General features: G+C 47.2%; 2 protein-coding genes across 2 annotated transcripts; one reads left to right on the top strand and one right to left on the bottom strand.

The window, feature by feature from the left end:
* Window positions 1-321: 321 nt before the first annotated feature.
* UBFD1 (ubiquitin family domain containing 1) lies at window positions 322-12,485 on the bottom strand. The gene is made up of 7 exons (XM_082199415.1): window positions 12,331-12,485; window positions 11,358-11,633; window positions 11,037-11,245; window positions 10,242-10,307; window positions 9,958-10,063; window positions 8,189-8,271; window positions 322-6,993 (listed from the first exon to the last, which is right to left on the bottom strand). Exons 1-7 carry the CDS (start codon window positions 12,353-12,355, stop codon window positions 6,883-6,885), a joined length of 876 nt encoding a protein of 291 aa, XP_082055541.1. The 5' UTR covers window positions 12,356-12,485; the 3' UTR covers window positions 322-6,882.
* Window positions 12,486-13,918: 1,433 nt separating this feature from the next.
* On the top strand, window positions 13,919-26,409 carry EARS2 (glutamyl-tRNA synthetase 2, mitochondrial). Its single transcript, XM_082199374.1, has 9 exons — window positions 13,919-14,069; window positions 15,850-16,005; window positions 17,657-17,846; window positions 19,291-19,763; window positions 21,424-21,532; window positions 22,009-22,162; window positions 23,643-23,773; window positions 24,251-24,386; window positions 25,555-26,409. Exons 1-9 carry the CDS (start codon window positions 13,979-13,981, stop codon window positions 25,636-25,638), a joined length of 1,524 nt encoding a protein of 507 aa, XP_082055500.1. The 5' UTR covers window positions 13,919-13,978; the 3' UTR covers window positions 25,639-26,409.
* The last annotated feature ends 1,232 nt before the right edge of the window (window positions 26,410-27,641 follow it).

The following is a 27,641-nucleotide window of genomic DNA, read 5'->3' as shown; positions in this document are numbered from 1 at the left end:
TTTAGAGATACTTGTAATAAGCATTATATGTGAGGATCCCCAACAAAGATGTGTTTCTCTACCAAATATCCTCACTGCTGAAGGGGTGGGGGGGGTGGGCTTTCATTGCTCAAAGCCTGCCTTATATGGAGCCAGACCAATGGTCCATCTAGCTCAGTATTGTCAACACTGACTGGAAGCAGCTCTCTGGGGTTCCAGGTAGCGAGTCTTTCCCAACGCTACCTTGAGATGCCATCCTCCTCACCTCCAACCCCCCCCCCCAATTCAATAGCACTATGCGGAACAGGTACCATGTGAAAAACCACTCAACACAACCAAAAGTGTTCATTATCAAAGTTTAATTGACAAGACTGATTGATCTTACAGAATAGAACAAGGAGAATAATTGCCGGACAAAGTTACACTTAAAAATATTTCAGCAGTGCACGTCTAAGACTTAATGTTCACCCAGCCTCATTCATGCCTCCCTGTTCCCATAACCGGCCCTGGAAATGATAAACTGCTGCTCTGTAGAGGACCTGGGATGAGGGTGAATCAGGCTGGGCTATTTGGGATAGACACACTGCCTGCCTAGCTTCTGCCCATGCAAGGAACTGGCTAAGATTCAGAGGGCAGGCACATGATGGCGCAAGAGAAATTCACCCCAGCACAGGGCAACTCTTCACACAGGAAGGGATACTGGGGGAGATGGAAAATTTCCTGATACTGAACACCAAGATCCCAGCCCCTGAAATGCATCCATACCAGTGTTAAACAGGTCTGTGTGTACATGTGCATGCCAACCACACCCCAGCTGGCTGCTTTCACTGCTTGGGCCCTTCTTGGGCGCTCCATTTGCTTGTGAAGCTGCCCACAATGGGTGGGCATGATGTGGGCAGGTCATTCTTGTCTGTTGGAAGGACTGGGAGACTAGGAGGGAGGAGGGCAAGTGGTGAAAGCCTGTCCTGTAAGACCAAACAGCTAGCATGTGTCCGTGCTGGGAGAAGGGCATACTGAGGTTCCCTATGGCTGCAAGTCTGGAGGAGGAGAGTTCTCCAAATATGGCACCTTGGGTGGGAGAAATGCATTGCACAACAGAACCTAGATTTTTGGCCCTGGTTAATAAAATGGAAAGAAAATCAACAACTCAGCAAGAGCAAGATTAGCCCTGGAACACCACCCCCGTTTCCTAGGCACCAAATGCAGAGTAATTTCCTAATCACCAGCATTACATGGGATGTTTCTGCTCCATGAGACTGAGACAAATGCCTTTCCCAACCAGAGGTCCTCCAGATGTTTTAAACTACATCTCCCATGATGGCTAGGGCTGACTAATGCTGTAGTCCAAAACATCTGGAGTATACCTGGTTGGGGAAAGCAGGGCTGGAAACATGAGGCTGTTTTTTTTCTTCCTCCTGGCAGTTTTTTTTAAAAAAGAACTGAAAATCTGCCTCAAAAAGGATGGAGAGCATGGGAGTGGTGAAAGGAGATATGCTCCGAAGGTGGTTTTTTCATTAACCCCCCCCCCCACAGGGGAACACCCACCCACTTATTTGTGTCTGCTGAAGCCTTCCCTAATAAGCAGCACCTGTAATCTAAAGTCAAGTCCTTCGATATTCCCTTCCACTAAGAAGAGACACCTCATTTTCCACTCAGAGACACTTTAAGAAGGTACACACACAAGCAAATGTTTTCCAACAGGCTCATTAAATGATCTGAATATAACCTGCATGTAAACATGGCACCAGGGAGGCTTTTAAGCAGCGATGCTTTCAAGCTGCAGAAAGACACTCCCTCACAGAAAGGGACTGCAGTTTGGAAGCAAGCAGAGGCAAAGAATGATCTCTTAGGCAGCAGGACAGGGCAGACAATGAAGGGGAAAAACAAAAACACCAGCAGCACTAGGAAGCCAGTTCTACGGAGGCCGTCCAGTTCAGCCTTCTGCATCAATGTAGCTGCCCCTCTTTTGCACAGAAACCCAATTAATATTGGCATGCTGGAGGAAACTCAAGTCCTCCTCTCCTAAGCACATGGGGTGCAACGAGTTGTCAGATTAGGTACTCTTCCACAAGCTGGCGCTTTCCAGCGGTTTTGGACTGCAACTACCAGAACCTACAAGGGTCAGCCACACTGCTATCGAAATGTGTTCACTTGAATAGTCATAGAATCATAGAACTGTAGAGATGGAATGCACCCCAAGGGACACCTAGTTCAACCCCCTGCAAGGAAGGAATCACAGAGGGGTACAGATACACACATGGACTGAAAAAGACACAGCAGGATGTTGTGAATATGCAGCAAGCTTGAAAAAGCTGCTTGTTCGTAGTCAGTACCTGAAGCAAGAGCTGCCTCCAGGATCAAAGGTGGAATCGTTCATAAAGGCTCAAGTGGGGCTGGAGCTGCATTCCAAATGCCTAAAGATCAGAATAAGAACTCAAGCCAAGCTGAAGCTCTAGCCCTCTCACTAGGGAATCTTGCCCGATAACCCCAAGGGTTGGCTCCAATGTTAACTGTACTCAGAGGAGGCCCGTTGAAAGTAATGGACATGTGGTCTTTTGATTTCAATGGGTTTGCTCTGAGTTACAGCTGATGTTGGATACAGCGTCCCAGGTGTGTTGGGGGAGGTGGAAGGAGAGAGAAGAGGAGCCTGACAGGTTAAGAGAAAGGCACTCTGCTTATACTCAGAGGTAATTGCTTACATTTTCTTTACTTCTCAATTTCCAAGCCTTTCGTCTTGGCACTAAACACAGGTTGTGGGACTAAGTTCAATGAGGCCGTGGCTCAAACAAAGCCACAATGCAGATGTTAAAAGTTCAGATGGATCTTTAGGCTTGGGCTGAGTAAATCCCCTGGGCTCCGAAGGCATTAGCCCATGATGCAGATAAATTTTTGAAAAATGGTTGAGCCTTGAGGAAGACTGGAGACTAAGAATTTGTGGCTTGCTTCTAAAGAGAGAAAAAGACAACAGATGCTTGAACCTAGAAATTATTTACCTATTCCATGCAGATGTTTCCCCACATCCCCAATTATGCAGACATGCCCTTCACATATAGAGACTGGAAGGCAACTCAAAGCATCAGCACATCATCTTATAAAAGGATAGACCATGTCAACCACGTTATCTGCACTTATGGCCCGTTACAAATTGTGCCTTTAGCTGCACAAATAGGAAGCACTTGGAAATTTGCAAGTACATAGTCACTTTTAAACTGCATGTTCCTGGGAAAGATTTGAGCCACTTTAATGTTAATTTTGGAGAGAAACCAGCCTAGCGCAAGTCCTTTGGAAACCTTCAGCTGCCCTTGTACACAAGGAAGCAGGCAACCCACTGTCAGGACTCCTATGCTATTTACTTGTATTGTTGCTCTGCCTTCTAGAGAGAGGCCATACTCCTTGAGAAGGTGGGTTGAAGCACTTGCGGGAAGGAGCTGGAGCGAACAGCCAAACAGTTTGGTATTGCACATATCAGACTCCCTTCCACATGTCACAATTACCCACTACCTTCAATATAAGAACATTAAGAGGAACCAGGCTGCTGGATCAGGACCAAGGGGGCCCATCAAGTCCAGCCTCATGTTCTCACGGAGGCCAATCATATACCCCAAAGGGAAGCCCACAAACAGGAATTGAGAGCAACAACACTTCCCTCACTCACAATTCCCAGAAACTGATATTCACAGGCACGCTGCCACCAACTTTGGAGAGAGAACATAGCCATTGAAACCCTGAAAGTGCCCTGATGTCCCTCCTGTTCTCCTAAAGCAGGATGTCTCTAGAAAGCAGACCAAAAGAGAAAGACCAAAAGAGAGTGGCCTCTTCTGCCCCTGCCCCACCTGAGCATCACTCGGTATAGTCCCCCTTGTGGGGGGAAAGGGACTCCTGCTCCTAAACAGCTGCCAACAATACAGATGTAAGGCACGCACCTTCTTACAGCTTCCCACTCGTCCCCCTAAAGCACAAACAACCTCAATACTAGTTGTAATTATTTGTGTGGATGCATCCCGTAAGGTCACTTTCATGGAAATGGAACAGACAGGGATACATGTTTGCAGAAGACAGGTGACATTGACACCAGATCTCTAATGTTTAGAAATGCTCACATCAAGTAGTCTTCTAATCCAGGAGGTACAGACCTGGGCCAGGGGTGTTTTCAGGTGCAGCTAAAGCTCAGACTGAGGCTCACCCTCCATGCACAACAAAGGATGCTCACGATGGGCACCACAGGGATCAAAGAAAACCAGAGGCAAACGACCCTTGAATTGAACTACAGCACTAAGGAGAAGTATACCATGATAGACAGGTAGTTAAAAGACAGCCTTCCTTCAAAGGAGCCTGGGATGAGGAAATCAGAAGGGAGAAGAGCTGTAAGTGGTACAGTGTCTGCCTTGCATGCAGAAGGTTCCAAGTTCAGTCCCCAATGGCACCTCCAATTAAGGCTGGAAAAAGACGCTTGCCTCAAACCCCGGACAGCCACAGCCAGTGTAAATACTGAACTATATAGACCAACTGTCTTGATCTGGTGAATGGAGGACAAGCCCATTGGGTCTGGCCAAAGGTTGCCCATCTAGTACAATCCTGTTCTCAAAGCAGCTGACCAAATTCCTGTGCAAACCTCCAAGCAGAAACATGAGAGCAGCGGCACTCTGCCACTTGCGATTCCTAGCAACTGGTAAGACAGCATCTTACGTTCCCAATGCTAAAATTGCAGCCAACCTTACTCTGTAAGTATTTAAGGTTACTAGTTGCAAGTAGGAGTTATGAGTTACTAGTAGAGATGTGTAAAATAATTGGGTACCCTAACACATATACTCGCGGGGGGGGTATTGTAAAAACTTGGCATTTGAGGAAAGACTGAAAAAACTGTAATGCAATATTTTTCTACTACTAGGATGATGAATAAAAAGCTTTTGAAAGTAGCACTTGAAGGATTATAGTCAATTGACTGCTGCAATACTTCTTAGATTCATGAATGAAATGCAGGATAGTTAGTAGTAATAGCCTTGGGTTTAGGTTTGGTAAGAAAGAATTGCATAAATTTCAATTTCTCCAAATGCCTGTTTTTTCTCCAGGAAAACATGCCCTGACCCAACCATGGCATTAACATTTGAAGTTTTATATATCTCTATTCACACCTGGTGATGTTTAGTAGTGGGGAAATCAATCATCAAAACCAGACTGGTCACTTCCACAAAATTAGATGGCACAGAAGTCAAAATTACTTCAAGGGTTCTTGAAATGTGCCCCCACCAGGCACAAAAAGATTTATACAATAGCTCAGCAGAAAATAAGATGGCCAACTCAACTGAACAAGGGAGGTCTATGGATGCAATTTGTCTGAGTTGTTCTTAAAAAACATGAACCTCAGGGAACTTATCCTGAATGAACTAGGCTGGAATGACAGTTCACTCTGGTTCAGTTCCTACCAGGATCAATGCAAATCATGATGTTAAGCCACACTCCAAGTTCACCTAGGCAAAGACTCAAGGAACACCTACTTGGAAGACAGGGTACAAGGACACCTGAGGGTCCCCCAAGTGGGCCAAGGAACAGGGTGATGGCCAGCTACTCGCTCAGCTGAAAATATGGTATAAAGAGCACCAAACAGAAAAAAAACCTGTATTCTAAAGCAAATTTGTGTCTTCCTCAGTCACCACAGGCCACGCAGTGGAGCAGAGTTCTGGTATAATGAACAAAAAGCAAGTGACTACCACTTTGTTCAATTTTAACCACCGTTTTATGGAAAAGTTGCTAAAACATTTGACAATGCCACTAACCTCATATTAAAGGGTGTGAAGAATGTGCTCTCTTGCTGTAGATAACAGCTGCAAACCCAAGCATCTCTAGAATGTGCAGGAGAGAACATATGTTCACACAGACCAGCCGTGTCTCTTCTTTGAACACAGGGAGGGACCTCCCTTCTGAGCACATTGAGGCAGCTGTGTGACTGTACACACATTCAGAGGCCCCACTGATGCTGGGGTGATACTGGATGCGGTCTGGATGCAGAGCAAATGTTATACGTAAAACAAGAGATAACAAACCCACAAGCTAGCTGCAAAGTAATTCTCGGTAACAACAGGGATAGCCAAGAAATGCTTCTTAAGGCAGTCTAGATCCCCCTAATAATGGTAGCAGAAAGGGAGAAAGAGAATGGCGGAACACAGAACAGAGTAAGCAACAGTCCAGCATGGCTGCAAGCCTCCTGCGTTATTAAGCTTCCTTCCTCTCAGTAACAGGCATGAAAAACTCCACTAAAGAATCATTGCCAGCATCTGAAAAAGGAGTCAAGCATCTTTGGGTTAAGAGTGAGAGTTGTCCCATTTTGCTACCATAAAAGCTACCAGGAAACTTAAGGACAAGGAAGATATGGCTTCTGAAACCCCAAGTTTGCATACCATTTAAAAGTTTTCTTTTAGTATTAAAAAGGAGAGAGAGAAACCTACTTCTCAAGCTCCCAGTCACAAGCGCATACCTCGAAACAAACCATAATGCTTGTTAATGAAGAGTTACGAAAATATCTGTCTCTTGTCCAAATCATGTAGAAAATCCTCAGCGGTGTGTCAGCGTTTTTCTCCTTGCAGAAACAGAAAACCAGAAGGGCTAGTACACCTGGCACAGTTAAAGTGTATTACACACAGTGGTTTGTGAATTAAGGTTTATTGATTTCCATCATATTTGCTTTTTGTTTTTAAATATGGTTGAAGCTGGGCTGCCGAACAAAGGCTGCTGCTGCACTTTTTAAGTTAAAAATAAACTAATGGCGAGAGATCCCCACCTCTGGCGTCCTCCCAGGCCTCTTTGAGATCGTATCGATAAGAAGTTCCAGGACGACCCATGTCCAGGCCTCTCCTAGCAGTGTCCTTAGGTTCATGTCAGTCTCCAGTGCCAGAGGTGAGCGTGCCTTCAAAAATACTGCCACTTCCCCAGCACTGTGTCCTTGATGGCATCGACGTATTGAGTAGGCACCCAATAGACCCAGTAGTAAGAGGCTTCAGTAGGACCCAGCTGGAAGGCCTGGAAGATGTGGGAGAAGAAGAACAGGAGGCTCAGGATTAAGGTCTCTCAAACTATGGCCACCTCATTCAACACTGGGACCAAGCCAGATCCAGCAGTTTCCTGAGGAGCAGCAGTTCTCTCTCTCAAAACATTGAAGAATATAAGAAAGGCCTGCTGGATCAGGCCAATGGCCCACCTAGTTCAGCATTCTGTTCTTCCAGTAGCGAAGCAGATGCCTCTTTTGGGAAACACACAAGTAGGATTTGAGCACAAGAGCACTCTCTCCTCCTGTGGTTTTCAGCAACTGGTATCAGACACTTTCTGTTTATACATATTCAGGTGTTCAAAGTATTTCATGTACGTTATCCCCAAACGCTTACAACAACCAAGCAATGTAGGCCATCACTAACACCAGCATCTCCATATTACTGACAAAGTAGTTGAGGCAAAGAATATCGGCTTGCCTCAAGAAAGGTGAATCTTAACTGGATACTACTTTGTTCACACGCAGAGACATTATGCATTTTGCCAACTGGGCTCAGAATATAAAAGCCAAATCACTGTTTGGTGCTTCTGGAATGAGCTCTGTGCTCACACATTGCACCTCCCCCCCCCCAGGTGTTCTGCTTCAATTATTTACTCCTGCACTTGTGCAAACCAGTCAGCTGCTGCATCCAAACTGCACTACAACTCCAATCATGATCATCCTTCTTGACCGCTGGCCATGCTAGCTGATGGGAGTTGTAGTTCAGAAACATCCAGAGGGCCACAAACACACCCCTTGGTCCTCAACTCAACACCAACTTCAGTTCTATTTGTGAGAGGAGGAAAGAGAAGGAGACACATAAACTCTCCTTTCAAGTGGCAAATAAACCAAAGAGTTAATGAGATTGTTATGTATGTAGAGGCCCTGTGCCTCTGTGTTTTTCTGTCCACTGAAGGGAGAAGTACTTCCTCCGTAGAAAATAGAAGAGAGGCAGACAATTCTCAGGAGTTCACTGAATGCTGAGTCTTCTTGCAGGGTAAAAAGCAGGGAATATGATCCTCTCTATGGAGAGTGCTGCATGAAGGGTACAGAAGGAAGAAAGGCTTCTCTCTGAATTAGCCCTTATGCTGACTGCTTTTGCTCATAGGAATGTAGTCTTCTCCTGAAACCCTGGGCTTAACATCTGCAAAAGTTCAGGTGCAGTATTTGCAGAGGACCGTTCCTTACCATCATGTGATAATCCTCATGTCCTTCGATAGGTTCACTCACCACGTTCTTGATAGACCCCATAGGCAACTTTTCTGTTCTTTCTGCATTGAAATAAAACATGTCAACTTGGGCAGGATGACATTTCACACCATTCCTCCGCTCTTCCTTCCAGACCTTCTCCATCCCATCAGAATGTATGAAAAAGCAAAGGCTTTCTCAAAACTGCACCAGACAAAATAAATTTATAAACCCCGTATGTAGCTTAATCCTTAAAGTTCTTGCTGTTTCCCTAGTTCACCCCCTAAACCATTCCGGTGGCAAGAAATCAGATAGAATTAAAGAAACAAAACAAAAGCATGGTCTGTCTGCAACACCACACAGCGACAAAATGAGAATGCATTTCAACCTCTTATCAGCATATTTCCTCCCTATGTGAAGCTGGTCCAAGGCCAGCATAACAAAGTGTCACATTTCACATCTGTCCTAGTCAACAGATGTGCCTTTTTGCAAAAGGAGAAAATCCCCCTGCTGAGGCACTCAGGTGGTCTCTCTCTTTCCCCAATGGTAGGGCTATTTGCCAGGCAGAGATGTGAACTACCAGGTGCCTGACCCTCCCCAGGTGGGCTGCTGCAAGAACAGGTGATGGTTGAAGTGCTCCTACTGTTAAGGAGTTGGATTAGGAAAAACCAAACCCCATATGATGAAATTGGCCATTACTGCATTAGAATATTATTCAGTCATATCAGTAACCATTAAGAAGTCATAATACAGAGATTACACAACCACAGTTGTGACTGAGGCCAAAAGCACTTTGTGCCCATTAATTTCATCTGGTGAGAATTTAGCATGAGCTTAGTTGCTATTGAAACCAAATGGGAGATACAACAGCTTAGTATGGGCTACACGGTGCCTGTTGCTCTGTGTGAGGGTCAAAAACATCTAAACCAGTAAGCCCCAGCTTTCAATGGAAACCAGAGTGTAGCAAAAGTATGCTGCTCCTCAACTAGCCTTGTTAAATGAAACTCAGAAATACCCATAATTTCCCACAGACTCTTTAGCCCTTTCAACTCCACGCATCATGCCTGCTCAATCCAGTTTTGCATCTAAAGAAAGCCTGGGGCTGCAAACGAGCAGGAAGTGCAGCTTACAGAGCCACTAAAATACTACACAGAGTTCAACCAGCCAGCCAAATCAACAAAATCTCTTTCTAAGGACCCTCTGTACTGCAAGTTCTGCTTTTAATGGTCCCCCACTCTGCCCAGGCCCTGTGCAATGTTCTGATATTTATGAGACAGTGGTATATAAATAAACAAAGTGCCACTGGCGTGCGTGTGTGCAGAATGCCAGCGCTCTCAATGTTTCAGCACTTTCAGAGTCTCCCTCCAGGATGGTTCTTGGGACACAAGCAGCTCAACTCCCCACCACAAAAAGACTCCTGCACAACAGACACAAAGGGCACAGGCAGAGTATTAAACACTGAAGTGCCACAAAAGCCCTCATATATTAGGTAGGTCAAACCCTTCAAGTGGGCCAAGTTATTGATTGGCCAAAGATGTACAGGAAATGCACTCTAGGGTATCTAAATCACCAATGCCTTTTCTGCTCAAGCTTCACATGAACTGTAGCATATTTCTACCTGTTGCTCCTAAACCATCACCCGAATAGGATGACTCTACAGGCTCAGAAACCTTGCAAGGGGTCAGCTGTGAAACACTAAACATGCCATCAGTACTCTCCCAGAGATAAGTCTTCAGGTCCCCTCAAAGTATATAATTTTGAGCACCTACCTTTAGTGCCAATCCAGAGCTGATCTTGTTCGAGTTTAAAGGTGAGCCGCACTTTTCCACCCGATTTGTTGTACATGCCCGATAAAGGAACAGTTGGCAGGCGCTCCTAAGAAGTCGAGAACAGAGGTCTTCTGTGAACAACAGGGAGCTTCTGCCAGCTTTACAGCACAAAGTTAAAAAAGCCACCCTCCTCTACAGGACACAAGTGTAGGAGAGAAGGAAGAGCCCCAGAAACTGCCACTGGCTCTTATGGACCTCGACAATGATACAGCCTACTCACACACCTGGGCACCCTTGACAGAAGGCATCACATCTTCAGGTTTTCCTTTATCTAACACTTTCCTGTGTTGCTGTAACAAAGCGGAAATAAAAAATAAACATGACAAAAGCCTAGATTTTCCCATCTACCTACTTGCTAACATACTGAGATTTTTAAGAATTTCAAGAAGATACACAGGCAACTAGTTACCTCTTATCTTAGTCACACAATCCAAATGCAATCAAGAAATGCATAGTATGTATTCTGTCTATCCGTCGTTATAAATTCACACACTTCCCTAAAATTCAAGAGTTTACACCACAACTTTGGTGAAAACTATCACATTAGTAACTTTGCAAAGGAAAGCATGAAAAGGTCTCACAGAGATTCCCACCTCAAAACTGGCCAGTTGATAGCAGAATTAGCTATCGGCCAAAGGTGACAAAGGCCAAATTCAACAGGACTACCTAAAGGGCAGCACCATTTGGCTACAAAATGTTATTTATTGTTAAATTACAGTCACTACACTGTCCGTTCCACTAAAGTTAAATAGAGTTCAAATGGCTCTTCAACCTTGGACTTGCAGATAGTTTTTAGACAACTTGCTCTCTCAGTTATTGGAATAGTGATCTAACCAGAAGACTGCTGCAGGAATTATCAAGATAAGGAGCTTCAAGTTAACCTTTCACCGAAGCACATGGACCTCAAGGTCCTTCCTTTTAACTGGTCTATGGTCAAAAGGGGTACTCCCATTTTACCTGGGAGATCCATGTACACCTTCAGTCCAAACAAGCTACCTAGACTGGCAGTTGTAACCAACCTTTTGTCTGCAAAGGGGCTCCTTTTTGGTCTCTTCCGATTTCACTTCCTGCTGAGCAGCATCTTTCGGTGTGTTTACTGCCAAGACATCATTGATAGTTGAGCCAACCACCATTATTTTTGCTCCATTGATCACTTTGATTTCCCGTAAAGTTTTATCCTCTGGTAGAAGTCCTTTGAACATGACCTTCTGCATTGCAGGTGGAAGGCCTAGCAAAGAAGGAATCAACAGGGAAGACTTTTTAACGCAGGAATTTCTTCCAGATATGATGGGAAGGTCACGTGGTAGAATTACCTCTCCATAAAACACAGACAGCCTCACCTGTGAGTGAGTGGATTTTCTGCTTCAGGTCAGCCCCTGTGTTATCAAGTGGGAACTTCAAGTCATACTTATTTTTGTTCCAGATAATTTTTAGCTCAACCAGCTCTTTCCCAATCTCAGAATCGCCGCCATTGCTGACAGAAGCCTGTGGGTCAGGTGGATCACTTTGAGGATCATCAGTCTCCAAAGGTTTCTCAGCAGAAAGAGGATCGCTGCCATCCCTGCAGTCTAGAGGCAGATTCTCAGCTTCTGCATCCATGCTGGTGTCATCCGAATCTGCAAAGAAAGGAAACAAATGAGAACAGCCCCCTTGAGAGAGGTGGGATCTGTATACATACACTCCTTATGCGCTGTTTTGGGACAACACTCAAAATAAAAACAAAAACCCCCACCAATCCAGATGAAGACTTCAGTCAGGGCTGAATGATGTCAGCGGAAGCTACAGAGTCAGCTCAAAACACTCCCAACAGTAACTATTTTCTCTTTGTTTAATAGCACTTATTCCAGTACTGGAGTGCCTCCCCCAATTGTACCCACTTGGTGAGCAGAACACTACTTTCCTCACTCCTATGCCTTGCAGTGCTTCTCCCTACACCCGCCCCCAATTTAGCGGGCCCAGCCCGTGTCAGGGCTGAAGCCAGGCAGACCTCGGCTACCCGCCTGGGAAACTCCCCTCCCTCGTGCCAGGGCGCCTCCCCCGAGGAAGACCCTCCGAATCTTTCCTGGGTGGGTGGCGCTTTAGGAAAAAGTGGCTCAAGGCACGAGGCCGAGAGAGGGGAGGCAGGTGAGGGTGAACCTCCAGCCCAAACCAGCCTAGTCGCTGCCTTGAGGGGGGAGTTTGGGGCTGCCCTGGCAAGGGGAGAGGGAAGGCCGGGGGTCGCCCACCCCCAATGTGTACAGCCCAGGCCTTGCCCCCTGTTTCCCTCCGCGCGCCCCCGCCCCTGGCGGACCCCGCTCTCTCTCGCGCGCGCACCGGGGGTGGCAGAGGCGGCAGCCATGATGATTGTGTACAACCCGCCCGGGGGGGTGCCGGGAAAAGCGCCGGGCGGTCCGGATTGGCCTCCGTCGGCCTCCGTAGCCCGCCCCTTCCGCCTCGAAACCTTCGCTCGCCGGTCCGGATGTTTTGGACTACGGCTCCCGCCACCTCCTTCTCCCCACAGTCAGCCAGCCAACATGGCTGTTGTGGCGGCAGAGGCTGATGGGAGTTGTAGTCCAAAAGCCCGGTTGAGGGCACGAAGTTGGTGGAGGCTGCTCCGCTGTAGCGTTGAAGTTCCACGTGGTTTGGTTTTGTAAGTCGCCCAAGCTGGAGAGGCGGTGGAAAAGCCTTAAAGAAAGATAGAAAAGGGAATGACGCTTTTAAAAAAAAGTAAAAATAAATAAAGATTACTTAACTATTATTTATTAAATATTTGACACAGTTTTGACCACCGCCTTCTTGCTGCCGCCTCTGTCTCTTCTTGTTACAGTATTTATATCCTGCTTTTACCCCACAAGGCGACTCAGGGTGGCTTCCACAAATAAAAACAACACAGATAAAATACAAAAAAGCTAAATATATATATAAGACAACCATTGAAAAGTAATTAAACTCTGACAGAATTAAAACAATATTAAAAATACGTGTATTACAATACGGCTAATAAAAACAGCACTATCAAAAGCCAAGTTCTCAACACGCCTCAAAAGAGCCTCAGTGGAGCAGGAGAACACAGGACCAGACAGCCAATAAATGGAAGCTAATCAGAATAAAATTACTAGTCATTTTTTTGCCACAAGACACTGGTTTCTTTTAGAGGAACATAGTTACTTAGCACAGCCAGTCTCCAGGAACTCTGGCAGGGACTCTTTCCCACCCAGGACCTTTTGCATGGCAGGCAGTTGCTCTGCCTCTCAGCTAAGGTTGTCTTACCTAGAGAAGGGTGGCCCTTGGAGGTCCGCTGCAAGCCTGTCTCTTATAGGGGCAGTGGCCAATTAGGTGCATCCTCCTCTGGGAAGCCCACCCCCAAGCAGGATGCAAAGGAGACACCAGTGGTCAGCCTTCTAGCTAATTTGCTGTGCTGCCATATACTAAAGTTTTAGATTATTGTTGCTAACTTGTCTTATTGATAATTGTTTCATATATATTGTTTCTTATTTTTGTAAACTGCTTGAAGAGGTGTGTTTTTTTTACAATCAGGCAGTGTACACATTTTATGAAATAAATAATATAAATACGCACACACGTATATAAAGAATAAATTGATTGGAACAGCTTGATCCAGGTTCTATTAGCCAAAAAACCCCGCAAAAATAATGTATATAAAAAATAAATCCACCCTCTCTTCCTGCCATTAATATAGAATAGAAAAATAAAGATACTATTGAAAATTTAAAATAATTAAAAAAATAAAAAGTAAAACTGATAGTATTTGGTCCCACTTCGGCGCTGCCTCATTTCTGCGGCCGCAGCGAGGACGCTGTTTCTTTAAGTCTGGCTCCGCCCCTTGTTCCTGTCGGAAACTGAATGACCGACAGGATGTAGCCAATGGAGCGCGGGGGGCGGGGCCTTGTGTTAGACCACGTGCGCTTCTGTCGCTGCCTGTTGAGTCTACAGCTGGGAGGCCGCTGCTGCCGCCGCCGCCATGGGACTGGGGGCTGCAGCGGCGGGGGATGCCTTACGAGGCGCAGTCCGGGGGTCCGGCGTGCGGGTGAGGTTCGCGCCCAGCCCCACAGGTGAGCTGCCCCGGAGCCACGCGGAGCTCCTCGCCAAGCTGCCGAAGCCGCGGAGACTTCCTTGGGCCGCTGCCTGACATGATTAGGGTTATTCGAGTGCTTTCGTGCTGCCTTCCCGGGCAGTTTGCAAAAGCGATTCGCCAAATCGAATATTGTTATCATATTTTTAAAAATACGTGTTTGCTGGTTTGCTGAAACTACAGCTGTAAAAAGTCAATAGGATGTGCAGAGAAATAAAAAGAGAACAAACCCCGCAGCTGTAACTGTGCCATCATCATCAACAACAAAGGGATAGTCTGAAACGGGTTTAAGAGAACCCATCAGGGAAAGGCAAATAACCCATTCCATAGCAATGCATGAGTCATTGGAGCTTTGTGTAATACACTATTGTTGGCTATAAATGGGAACCACGCTATGTCTAAATGATTATGCATAGCCATATAACAAGTATTAATAAGTATCAATTAATTTTTTTATCTGCCCTTCACACTAAGGTCCCAGGATGGGTTACAGCATTCAAACTATATTAAAAACAACTTAGTCATTTAAAAAATGTGGTCTCCCAAGATCCTAGGCCTCTGACCGCTACACACTTGCTCATTGAGTTATATATAAGTAACCACCAATGGTGGGATCTAGTCAGCTTCATGAATCATGAGTTGTGCAGGCCTAATTGAATGCCTCTTGGTTTTTATGACTGTTCTTGGAGCTGAGAGGCTGCTGTTATGCCCTTGGTGTGGGATGAACAAAAACAAAGGGGGGGGTTGTCAAAGGTGTCTCAGTAGAACTCAGAGTAGATCATGGAAGCCTGAAGTTTGCTTACCCTTGTGGTTGAAGGTCCCTGAGCCTAGGTGAAGTTGGATATGTGGGGATAGCACAATAATTGCCCAGGTGCATGGATCAGACCGAAAACCTATCTTATTCAGCCTTCCCCAACCTGGTGATCTCCATATAGTTTGCCTTGCAACTGCCATCATAACAGTGCTGGTTGCAGAAGGTGGAAATTCTATTCCATCACAGCTGCATCCCAAAAAGGCCAAGTGCATGTTTCTGGGAAGCCCATAATCCTTTGTTAATCAGAGGTAGACTGCTCTTTGTCGCGAATTCCTCGCAGCGCTTTTAGCAGAACGCTCAGAGTCTCAGGTTCTTTAGTGCAGACTTTTAATGTGAGCTATATACAAGTATTTACAAAAGCAGTTCATACAGAGTGCCTGCACCTTGAGGCAAACGAATACTCTCCACCACAGCACCACCACACCACAGCACAACCACAATTACTGTTGAACAGGCTTTCCTTTTAAAACAGGTGATAGCCAATCCCATTCCTGCTGAGTCACTCTGACCCAGCACTTTACAGAGTATTGCGTCAGCCTGTTGAAGCCTGCAGACTTATTCAGCATCCTACGAATCCCAACACTCTTGAACATGGAGTTCCATTTCACTGTTAACATCTCTCAGCACACCTTTTCTCCCTACTTTTGCCTATTCCTCTTTTTAAAGTTAACTAAGTAAACAGTCTCCTCTTTCTCTTGGGGCTGTGATATGCATTGCATGTTCTGAACCAGCCAGCCTGAATTCTAATATTATTTTGAGAAGGAAGATATTTTTCAATTGCTTGCACATTTCAAACCATTCACTTCTCTCCTGCTCATGTAACTGGAAGTGGAATGACTCTTGATGTGGAGGTTCTCTTTTCAGCTAGAACAGCAAACAGCCTCGGATTATAGCACCAGAGTTGTGCCTCATGTACCCTGTTCTTCCTTTTCTACGTGCTGTGCAGGGTTCCTGCACCTAGGTGGCCTGCGGACTGCTTTGTACAACTACATTTTTGCCAAGAAACACCAAGGGAGCTTCATCCTCAGACTGGAGGACACAGACCAAAGCCGGGTGGTGCCCGGGGCTGCTGAAGGCATAGAAGATATGCTGGAATGGGCAGGTAATTCTTCTTCCCCACACATGCGTGCAGTTCAGGCTCTAACACAGGGGCCAAACAGTGTGTGGAGTTGCATCCTTTGCCAGGTTTCCTCAGGGGAGCAGTGCAAGATGATCAGATCCTTAATAATAATAATAACAATTTTATTATTTATACCCCGCCCATCTGACTGGGTTGCATTAAACATTTTAAAACTTCCCTATGCAGGGCTACCTTCAGATGTCTTCCCAAGGTTGTATAGTTTGTTATCTTCTTTACATCTGATGGGAGGGCGTTCCACAGGGTGGGTGCCACTACCAAGAAGGCCCTCTGCCTGGCTCCTTGTAACTTCACTTCTCACAGTGAGGGCCCTTGGAGCTGGCTCTCGGTGTCCAGGCTGGATGTTGGGGGTGGAGATGCTTCTTCAGGTATACAGGGCCGAGGCCATTTAGGGTTTTAAAGGTCAGCACCAGCATTTTGGATTGTGCTCGGAAACGTACTGGGAGCCAATATAGGTCTCTTTGTTCTTGGTTTTTCTGTCTTATCCAGGGAGTGGGGAAATAGAAAATATTCCAGCCCCCTCCTCTCGCCACCCCCGCTCTCCCCCCCCATCATCATCATAAACCACCTTGGAGAACAGGACAGCTGCCCCATCACTCTCAGCAAGTTATCCACCCTCCCTGATGCTTAACCTCATAGAAAGGGACTCAGACTCCCCTCTCCTTGTTTCCTTGCTTACTTGCAAAAAACCCAAGCAAAGCACAATCTCCAGGTCAGCTGCCTTGGCCTCAAGGAAACAAATTTATTTGCTGATGGTGAGTTATCCACCACACTTTAGACACATGTGACTTCTGTCCAGCAAGCAAAGAATTGTACATCTGACACTCTGTGTTCAGAAATTGGATGGCTCCCTCCCACACTTGATTTGTTTTCTCACCTGCATAATTTTCTTTGTTATAGTTTTTCTGTTTGGAATGTTGGGATTTGCAAGATCCAAAAAGGGAAAGGGTTGATTGCTCTGGCCTCCTCGCCCTGTGGCTGCACTCTCACAGGTGCCTAACTCACCTGCCTACTTCTTGATGCTTTTGTCACTGGGGTGCCCACTCGTGCCTGAGGGTTGGACCTCTTTTGCAAGATTGCCTGCCCTTTTATACTTCGGGCTATCTTCCTCTAACTCTTGCTATAGGTATTTCCGTCAGAAAAACCTTGTTTAAAAGGGGGAAATGTGTGTATTGACCACTGGGCTGCAGCACAGTCCAACGAGTTGGGATTTAAGTGACCTGGGAATGGGGATTTTTTAAAAAATCAGGGGAGCAGATAATGAGTCACCACTCCTTCACCTAATAAAATCATCATGTGATTATGGGATGTGGGGACTTAAATGATCTGAGTCACTGTAAGACTATCTCTGTCTGCACTTTTCTAAATTTGCACTCGAGTTCCCCCAGAGGCGTAGGAAGGGGGGTGCGGTGGGAGCAGTCCGCCCTGGGTGTCATGACTGAGGGGGGTGACAAAATGGCAGGCGAGTGGGCAGCACACTTTGCGCCTGGCGGCAGCAGCTCTTGACCATCCTCAGCAATTTCCAAGTGGTCCACGGGAGGGCAGGGTGGACCACGTTTGGGATCCTTTTGCTCTTGGTTGCTTCTGAAGAGCTGTCCCCTGCCTCCCCTTGCAGGCATCCCACCCGAAGAGAGCCCTCGCCGGGGCGGCCCAGCGGCCCCCTACCAGCAATCCCAGCGACTCAGCCTATATAGGGAAGCTGCAGAGCTGCTTCTGGAAAAGGGGTCTGCCTACCGCTGCTTTTGCACCCCCCAGCGCCTGGAGCTGCTGAAGAAAGATGCTCTGAGGAACCGGCAGACGCCGCGGTAAGGATCAGGTGGAGGTTAGACCTGGGTGTGCTCTCTGCATGGCTGCTGATGCAACCTGGGTCCTGCTCCGCCGCAGGATTGCTACACGTCTCTCTGCCTTTGACAATTCTGCGTTCTTCCAAGGAGAGTCCTGAATGCGGGTGGGATGGGGGCTGACGTTTGGCTGATGGGGAATCAGGAGGCAGGGCTGAGTGAGTCCAAAGAATTGTCCGTGTGGGGCTCTGTGGACTTCTGGCCTTGATCCAGCATGCTTGCACTCAGGGATGGCCTTGATGGCCGGGAAAGGCCAGTATATGCCTTATCAGGCTTATCGGCTTCAGGGGCCGGTTTCTCAATCTCCAGCAGTATCTGGAACAATGGAGCAAGGACCTTTGGCTAATGCATTGCAAGGAGTTGGACTAATTCTGTGAATCTAAAAGGAGAGAGAAGCACTAGCTGTGGCCTGACGCCCCCTCCCCAGATTTCCTTAGTATATGTTCATTGCTCTGTTGCTACTGTGGAGAAGGGCTTGGGAGATCTTTTGCTATGGCTGCTTGTGGGCAACAATTTATCCTGCTCAGAGTGAGAACTTGGAGGGTTTGGGGGCGGGGGCAAAATGTGTTAAGTTGTTCAAAAGCCACAGAGTACAGGTTCTCTTTGTGGGAGAGACAGAGAGGGACAGAGTCAGCAGCCATAATTGAAAAGGGGATGGGAACTATTGCTAAGACCATCTGTTTGTCTTCTTTTTTCTTTTTCTTATGTTTATATCCCACCTTTCCTTCAAGGAGCTTAAAGTGGCATACATGATTTTCCCTTTCCTCTTTTTATCCTTACAGACAGTGAGGTAGGCCAGGCTGAGAGGCAGTGACTGGCCCAGCCCCCCCCCCCCCATTGAGCTTCATGGCTGAGTGGGGATTCGAACCCCAGCCGCCCAGGTCTTAGTCCAGCACACTAACCACTACACCACAATGGATCTGTTTGAAATAAATCTGCTCAAATGATTTGCTTGTTTTTACCTAGGTATTTGGTTAAATTGGAAATACAGGTTTTTCATTCCTGTAATTTTCCTTGTTTACCTTAGTCGTTTATTGTACCTGTTTTTGTGACTTTTATACGTTGTTTTTCCTTATTTTCATTGCTTTGTTCCCCACTCCGGGATTGAAAATACTGTGGGCTATAAATACTGCAAATGAATAATAAAAAAATCAACAGGCAGAGAGTTCCAAAATGCCAATGTGCAACCCCTGTAAAAGTACAAGTTCTGGAGACATGTTTCCTGCCTCCATCAAAGGCAGGGTGGTCCGGTCAGCTGGGATTCTGGGTTTCTCAAAGCCTTGGAGTTTTGTGTTGGTTCAGTTGAATGAAAACCAGCAGCTTAGGTTACAGATGAAGCCTTCTGCTGCTGCTGCTGCTGCTGCTGCTTCCTCCGATGTGATTCCTAACCCTGCCCCTCTCCTTACAGATATGACAACAGGTGCCGCCACCTGAGCCCCAAGCAGGTGGCTGAGAAGGTGTCTCAGGGCGCTGACTCTGTCATGCGCTTCCGCCTGGAGGAGAACTCGGAACCCTTCTGCGACCTGATCCACGGCTGGAGCAAGCACGTTGTCGCCAGCGTCGAAGGGGATCCGGTGATCCTGAAGAGCGATGGCTTCCCCACCTACCACCTGGCCAACGTGGTGGATGACCACGTCATGGGGATCAGCCATGTCCTGCGGGGGGCAGAGTGGCTCATCTCCACCTCCAAGCACCTTCTCCTCTACAGGGCCTTTGGCTGGGACCCACCTCAATTTGGCCACCTCCCGCTGCTCCTGAACAAAGACGGCAGCAAACTTTCCAAGAGGCAAGGGGACATCTTTGTGGAGCAGCTTGCACAGGATGGCTGGTTGCCCGAAGCCCTGCTGGACATCATGACAAATTGTGGCTCTGGATTTGCAGGTAAGGAGGCCGTAGCCCTTGGCATCCCAGCCGGCTGGCTCAGTTGGTGTGAATTCTCTGCTTATATTTGAATCCTGCTTATAAAATTATGGGTGTCCCCCTTTTTCACCCTGTCTTGGCAAATGGCTGTGTTCTGTGGAGTCTCTCCTGGAGCTGGTCCCCCCTCAGTAGGTAGTCACTGGGCTTCCTGAGGCCTCCCAGGACATTTTCTGCTTAGCCCATCGCTGTTGCTTCTCCGTGGAATCCTAGAGTTGTGTGCCATTGATTCCAGTGGGTCCCAAAGTGGGGGGCAGTTGGATTACCTGGGCAAGGGAGCTGCAGGCTGGTGGTAGAGGTGGAAATAGTTATCATCAATGTTGATGAATTAATTAAATTCAGTAGTTGTACCGTTCCTCAGAAGTCGAATGCCTTGCAACTCGAACGTTTTGGCTCCTGAATGCTGCAAACCCAGAAGTGAGTGTTCTAGTTTGCAAATGTTCTTTGGAACCCAAACGTCTGACGTGGGTTCCACAGGTTCCGATTGGCTGCAAGAGCTTCCTGCAGCCACTTGGAAGCCGCGCCTTGGTTTCCAAACGTTTTGGAAGTTGAACGGACTTCTGGAACGGATTCCATTTGACTTCCGAGGTACGACTGCAATTGAATTTTGAATAAATGTGCACTTGTGGGTTGTGCAAACTGTTGCTCCGAATAATGCTTTTTGTAGGGTAAAGTGGGGGCACTGGGGATGTGTTTATGGAACCAAGGCACCAGGAGTCTAATCCCTTGCTGAATGTAGGAAGCCCAGACTCTGGAGAAGGGGTTGCAGCTCAGAAATCCAGTCCACAGTGGTACCTCTAGGTAGAGCTAGGAAAGAGTCCCTGCCTGAAACCCTAGAGAACAACTGCCTGTCAAGTGTTGGGGGTAAGGCAGTTTCCAGTGTTTCTAAGGCATCGCCTAACCCAGCAGCGGGAGATCTGCAGTTTGTGGGCCTAAATTAGCCCACAAAGCTGTTTGCTTCCAACACACACCCCTTTCCCCTTTGCTCCCCACATCAGAAGTGACTTTAGGTGAAGGTGTGGCAGTGGACTGGTGGCTGCCATCCCTTTGAGGTCTGTTTGCAAACCAAAGGGCATCAGAGGTAGTGCCGATCAGCTGATGGGTGCTGAGAGACGTGGCCTTGGCGGTCCACTTGCAAGAGGCCTGCATTGGAGTTGCTTGCTGATGGGCTTCACCTGAGCTCCTGATGGCGGCCAGTGGGCAGCCATGAAAGACGAGTGCAATGGAACTCTTGGGTTTATTATTATTAATTAATGTTGCAATATATATGAAATCTTTACATAATGATACATATACATTATATTTGTAAATTTACATTTTCACATTTCATTATGTACCAACATTTATCCATTTCTTATTTTTTGCCCTGTGTCTTCCCTCCACCCATGCGTGACTTCCTTGTTATTATTTTATAACTTTATTATTGAGATAGTATTTTTGTATCTTAATAATTAAACAGTCTTATATATCTGCTTAGCTTAGCTTAACTTTGTGAAATCATTCTATACCTATCAATAAATTCTTTTTGGAGCATGTTTTGGTCATGTATTCTTCTACACATTTCCATTTCTGCTTGAGATTTTAATCAATCTAATCAAAATCTAACTCTTGGTTTCTTTTGCAGATAACCGGATGGGCAGGACGTTGAAGGAGCTGACTGAGGAGTTCAACATGAGCAGGATTGAAAGGCACTCGGCCCTGCTGGATCTTGAGAAGCTGTCCGAGTTCAACAGGTGGAGGAACCAGAGGGGCGGGGTAGCACCAGCTTCTGTGCATTTCCTGGTTGGCTGTTGATCTGCAGGCTGTTTATCCCCTGGGGGGGGGGTCTGCATCTGCTGAGCATCACCTTTTGGTCCCCTTCCCTGTTCCCTTCCTTGGAGCCCAGTCCCCCTCCAGCTCAGGGGTCTCTTCTGCCTCCTCCTTGAAGTCAGGCTGCATTCAGGGAAGAAAAAACAAGATGTCACAGAGGGTGCAAACAGGCATCGCTGAGAAACTGAGGAAGAGTATCCCTAAAAAGTCATCCCACCCCTTATAGCTCAGCCGGTTAAAGCATGCTGCTGACAATGTCAAGGCTGCAGGTTTGATACCCATGTGGATATTCTAGCTGCATATTCTAGTACTGCAGGGAGATGGATTAAATGCTCCTCAGGTCCTTTCCAACTCTTCAGTTGTATGATGCTATGAAGTGGCTTTGTGTGTGTGTGCACAGGATCCACCTGACCCGTCGGATTGAAGATGACCTGCAACGGCAAGAGCTGGTGGCAGAGGTGCAGGCCTCTGTGGAGGAGACCTATGGGAGCCAGGTGGTAGACCGGGAGGTCCTTGAGAAGGGCTACGTGGAGCAGGTGCTGCTGCTTAGAATGGTAAGTTAGGCAAAGAGGGTGTGTGTGTCTGTGCACAAGTGTGCCTGCCTCTTTGCTTTCTTGTGTGTGTTTTTGTTTTTAAATAAATGTCAACGTAACGAAAAGAAAGGAAACAAAGGCCCTAAATTTTAACACCGCAAAGCATCACATCCTGGAAGCACAATAGATACAGCACGTTTCCAAAGGGATAACAAAGTGTTAACTCAGACATAGTTTCCTTTACAAATAATAAAGATACCGTATTTTTCGCCCTGTAGAACGCACCGTCCCATAAGGCGCACCTAGTTTTTTGGGGGGGAAATAAAGGGGAAAAGATTATTCCCCCCCCCCCAGGCGCGGGGCTGGGGCGGGGGAAGCTTGAGCTTCCCCTGACCCCAGCCCCCAAACAGGCAGCTCTCTGCAAGCCGTGGGAGTGCTCCCGCTGCTTGCGGAGAGGTGCGCGAAGCCTGGACGCTCTGAGCTGAGCACGCACAGGCTTCAGCATGCAGGCAACTCTCCGCAAGCAGTAGGAGCCCAGCGCTGGGCTCCCGCTGCTTGCGGAGATGTGTGCGAAGCCTGGAGAGCGTGAGGGGTTGGGGCGCACCGACCCCTCTCGCTCTCCAGGCTTCAGCGAAAGCCTGCATTCGCCCCATAGGACACACACACATTTCCCCTTCATTTTTGGAGTGGAAAAAGTGCATCCTATAGGGCGAAAAATACGGTATATAAAAATAAGAGTGTCCTCCACCTGTCAGTTTCATCATTATGAAATAACATAGGCTTAAATGAGCCAGATGATTTCCATACACTGGTGGTACTAAGTGACTGGGTGCCTCAATATTTGCATAAGAAATACTTATTATTATTATTATTATTTATTAATTGAGTTTATATACCGCCTTATACCCAGAGATCTCAGGGCGGTTCACAGAATAGATCACAACATATACAGTGGTACCTCAAGTTACAAACGCCTCAGGTTACAAACGCTTCAGGTTACAAACTCCACTAACCTGGAAGAGTTACCTTGAGTTGAGAACTTTGCTCCTGGATGAGAACGGAAAATGTGTGCTGGAGGCGCAGCAGCAGCAAGAGGCTCCATTAGCAAAAGCACGCCTCTTGTTAAGAACTGTTTCAGGTTAAGAACGGACCTCCGGAAATAATTAAGTTCATAACTAGAGGTACCACTGTATAATCAGAATAGAAACAACAACCCAACAACGCACACCCTGAAAAGAGCCACATTTTAGAAGGGTATAGAATGTCAAACAGACCAACCAAAGGCCTGGTTAAAAAGGAACATTTTTGCCTGGCGCCTAAAGGTGTATAATGAAGGTGCCAGGCGAACTTCATGCTATATATGTTTCCTAGCTGGAAACTCTTCAGCTTGAAGGTAAGAAGGTGCCGTGGGGCAGGGAGAGATGTGGTGTTGGGGTGGGGGCTCCAGCCAGGGGAACCTATCTGCCTGTCTCTCTGATCCTCAGTGGTCCTTCCTCTCCAGGGTCACATAAGCCGCCTCAAGGACTTGGTGTCACCCAAGTATTCTTTCTTGTGGATCCGGCCCTCCGTGCCTCACGAGGAGCTACAAACCATTTCAGCAGAGGCAGACAAAATAGGAAGGCTGGTTCTCAGGTGAGTTACCCTGGACCTTGCCTGTTGTTTTTTTTAACCCATTGGGATGTTGCAGCCACCTAGAGGTCTGGCCTCCTCCACCTTCCTCCTCACCTGAGTGACAGCAGGTACTTTCCATGCTGGAGTCTCCCTCATATGGTAAATAAACAGTAGAACCATACATTATCTCAGCTGGTAAAGTATGAAACTCTTAATCTCAGGGTTGTGGGTTTGAGCCCCACATTGGGCAAAAGATTCCCCCACATTTGAGCGCCGTATTGGGCATTGCAGGGGGTTGGACTAGATGACCCTCGTGGTCCCTTCCACGTCTACAATTCTATGACTCTTGCCACATGAAGAGTCTTCTGCAAGTGAAACAACCTGCCCTGCAAAATGGATACGATAAATCACTTGGCAGTAGCTTTTCCAAATGAAAACTGAGCCACAGTTAAAAAAATTAGTTTAAAGTAATCCTTTTTTCTTCTTTTCTTCCCAAAGGTTGCTGGAACAGCCGGTGGCTGCTCTGACCCCAGAGGAGCTGGGCAAAGACCTGAGGCGGCTTCAGGAGCAGATAAGTGGGACCCAGTACAGTGGCATGATGAGACTTCTCCGCTTGGCCCTCAGTGGCCAGAAGGTAAATTTCCCCGGGCCCCACTTCCCAAATCTCATCATCTGAATTGCTCTGCTTTGAAAGCCAATAGCTGGCTTGGCTCTGCTAATGGACCTCAGTGGTAGTTGCTACATCTCTTTAAAATAATCGAAAGAGCCATCCTGGTAGACTTGAGGTATTTTGGACTACAACTCCCATCAGCCCTAGCCATATCATGTTGGGACTGATGGGAGTTGTAGTCCAAAACACAGAGGGCAGCACATTGACTAAGGCTGACCTAAAATTAATTGTACCTCATTTTCAGCAAATCGGTGGCTTATAACAATAAAAATACGTGAAATCAGTTAACACGGATGGACCATTCCTGACAATTAATAATGAAAAGGTATGAGCAAAAACCCACAGGTCAAGCTGGAGCTAGAATAAAACCAAGAATAAGGATGGATAGCTCAGTTGGTTAGAGCATGGTGCTGACAACGCCAAAGTTGCAGGTTCAATCTCCATTCAGGGACAGCTGCATATTCCTGCATTGCAGGGGATTGGACTAGACGATCCTCTGGGTCCCTTCCAACTCTATGATTCTGTGAGCCCTCCCCACACCCCGAGGCATGCCCTGATAAGCAAGTCTTTACTTTGCGCCTGAATGGCAACATGAAGATGCCAGCTAAACACCTAATACAGGATGCCAGTTTTTAAAATGTTATTCCATTTATTGGGCAGTGCTGAAATCATAGGAAGCTGCCTTTAGATGTTTTCTAAAAGTCAGATACTTGTTTATTTCCTTGACATCTGGTGGGAGGGCATTCCACAGGGTGGGCACCACCACCAAGAAGGCCCTATGCCTGGTTCCCTGTAGCCTTACTTCTCACAGGGAGGGAACCGCCAGAAGGCCCTCGGAGCTGGACCTCAGTGTCTGGGCAGAACGATGGAGGTGGAGACGCCCCTTCAGGTATACTGGGCCGAGGCCGTTTACTCAGGAGGGGTGGTGGTACTGCAGCTAGAAAGGTTGTAGAGCACTCCCGTCAATGGAATTGTGGTAGGAATACGGAAGAGGGAAGGCTGTAATGGAGGCCTCTCAGATTCTAGCTTCCACAAAGCTTCAGGAGCTCCTGTTTTCAAGTAGGGAGGTGTTCCTTTCCAGTTGGCAAGGGCTCCCCCTCCCTTTCTGGAGTAACCTCCCTGTCCATTTCAGGAAGGACCCAGCGTTGCTGAGATGATGGTCTCCTTGGGGCCCAGAGAGGCTAGCGCACGGATCCAGAGAGCCCTTTGCAGCTGACCTGTTGAAGCAAAACAGCCAACCGAACTTTCAATAGAGCTTCCATGTCAAGCCTTCCACGAAGCTCAAACACCTTCCTGTGGACTGCAGAGCATCCCACAGCCATGGACCTGACCACTTATCTCTCTCTCTTTTTAAAAGTGCTCTGGGGTTGGCAGCCTGGCATTGGCACTGAGACCCTAAGGGGATTTCCGGTTCTAGTTGAGTCTGACGTGGCATTAATAAAAAAAGCAAAAACACTGGCTGGAGGTCAAAGTGCCGTTGTGACTGCTTTCCACGTGGCCTCGCAGCTGGGCATTCCTTCGGGGCTGGGGAGCAGCGTCAACCTTGGAAGCCTCAGGAGAGGAAGCCAAACCGGGCTCCAAGGGTCCAGTTCCATAGAATTCAAAGGGTATTTTTACTGCATTACAGTCTCAGAGATAATTAATTGCAGTAGGTTGGACTCGATGACCCTTGGGGATTTTCCCAACTCTACAATTCTCTGGTTCTGTGAAAAGGAGCAATAAAATACAATTGAAAATCAATATGAATCTTTAATGTGACGTTTGCACCATCAGCCATAAATCCACAGAGATGCATGGTCCTGCTGGGTGTAACAGCATCTCCTGTGCTCAGCCTAGTCTCTCTGCCCAGGGCTGGATTAAGCATTAAGCAAAATAAGTATGGGCTTAGGGCATCAAGAGAAGGAATTTCCCCTTGGACCATATGGTGCAGCTGAACACAAACATCATTTCTACAACTATGCAAAAATAAACATTACTTTCCATCTTACTGTAGTTTTCGTTTCATTTCAAAAAGTAAAATTTTATTTTACAGTTTATTATTGTTTATATTTTGAATTTGATATATGTGGGGGCACCAAAATCTTTTCATGGCATAGGGCCTCCAAAGGTCTATGCCCCTCTGAGCACCATTTTGGGATGTCTTTCCAGAACAAGGGTGGTGCCCTCCTCAGACATCCCTATATGAGCAACCTTGAATGGCTTAGCCTGCGACCCTTTGTGGTGAAGGAAGGTGACTCTTCCAAGTCACGTGTGGCTACAGGCTGGCTTGGAAGGTAAGCAAGCAGTGGGGGGCCTGGGAAGCAGAGCTCAGTCCATCAGATCTGCTGTGGCAGCTCCCACCAGGCCTCCTCTCCCCTCTGCTGTCACCTGGGGGCAGCCATTCTGGCAGACTGCCTCAGTGCAAGAGAGATGGGCAACAAGGCCCACTGAATCAGCTTTGCTAAATGCCCACCTCCATGAGGAACCTCCTGCCCCTAAACTGGGCCAGCTGGTCATTACAGGAACAACTGTCTAGCAATGGATGCCTGAGTTTTGACTTTGTCCCTTTCTCCTTGCGTGTTGTGTCATCTCTCTCAAGATTGTAGACCTGAGGGTAGGGACTGTCAGGCCTTTTTGGCTGAGGAATAGGGCACAAAACAAACAATAGATAAGCTGACCCAGGCAGGGTCCTAAGGCCCGTCATGTTGGGGGTGGGGAGAGGAACAGTATGCTAAATCACTCCCCCCTTTATCTTTAATAGATTTGGCCATTGTCTTTGATACTTCTCTATTTCAGCCCACTTTTCTCTTCTGACTGGGGTCTTCCAGTTCTCTCTAGATTAGGGCAGCCCAGCTAAGTGAGGCACTGGGCTTTGGGAAGGCAGCGCAAGGGCTCAGAGGGTGCATGCACCCCTCAGACCACCCACTGGACTACCCCACTCTAGATTAAGGTGGCTATCCTGGTGCCCCCTCCAGATGTTGTTGGACTATTCCCCCTGACCACTGGCCAGTGTTGGCTGTGAGGCTGATGGGAACTGGCCCCCATCCCCAGGTTGCAGAGCAGTGGTTCTGAAAGTGAGTGTTACAACCCCCTGGGGGCAGTGGAGATACCTAGCAGCGCACCAAGCGGGGGTGGGGTGGGGTGTCAATCACTATCTGACTTTGAAAAGCAGGTATCACTTGATCAAGTTCCTCAGTTTTGTGGAATCACTCAAACTACAGAGTTTAATTGGGTTTTGCA

Source organism: Podarcis vaucheri (genome assembly GCF_965113315.1).
Source record: "Podarcis vaucheri genome assembly, chromosome: 14".
NCBI lineage: Eukaryota > Metazoa > Chordata > Lepidosauria > Squamata > Lacertidae > Podarcis > Podarcis vaucheri.
The sequence above is the reverse complement of the archived record's forward strand: the minus strand, read 5'-3'. Positions and strand labels throughout refer to the sequence as shown.

Coding starts and splice junctions, on each gene's coding strand:
- UBFD1 (XM_082199415.1), bottom strand. CDS start 12,355: ATGGCTGCCGCCTCTGCCACCCCCG. Junction 11,246..11,357: donor GAAAATCCACTCACTCACAG/GTGAGGCTGTCT, acceptor CTTCTTTGCTAG/GCCTTCCACCTGCAATGCAG. Junction 6,994..8,188: donor ATGAGGATTATCACATGATG/GTAAGGAACGGT, acceptor CACATCTTCCAG/GCCTTCCAGCTGGGTCCTAC.
- EARS2 (XM_082199374.1), top strand. CDS start 13,979: ATGGGACTGGGGGCTGCAGCGGCGGGGGATGCCTTACGAGGCGCAGTC. Junction 21,533..22,008: donor AAGCTGTCCGAGTTCAACAG/GTGGAGGAACCA, acceptor GTGTGTGCACAG/GATCCACCTGACCCGTCGGA. Junction 22,163..23,642: donor AGGTGCTGCTGCTTAGAATG/GTAAGTTAGGCA, acceptor CTTCCTCTCCAG/GGTCACATAAGCCGCCTCAA.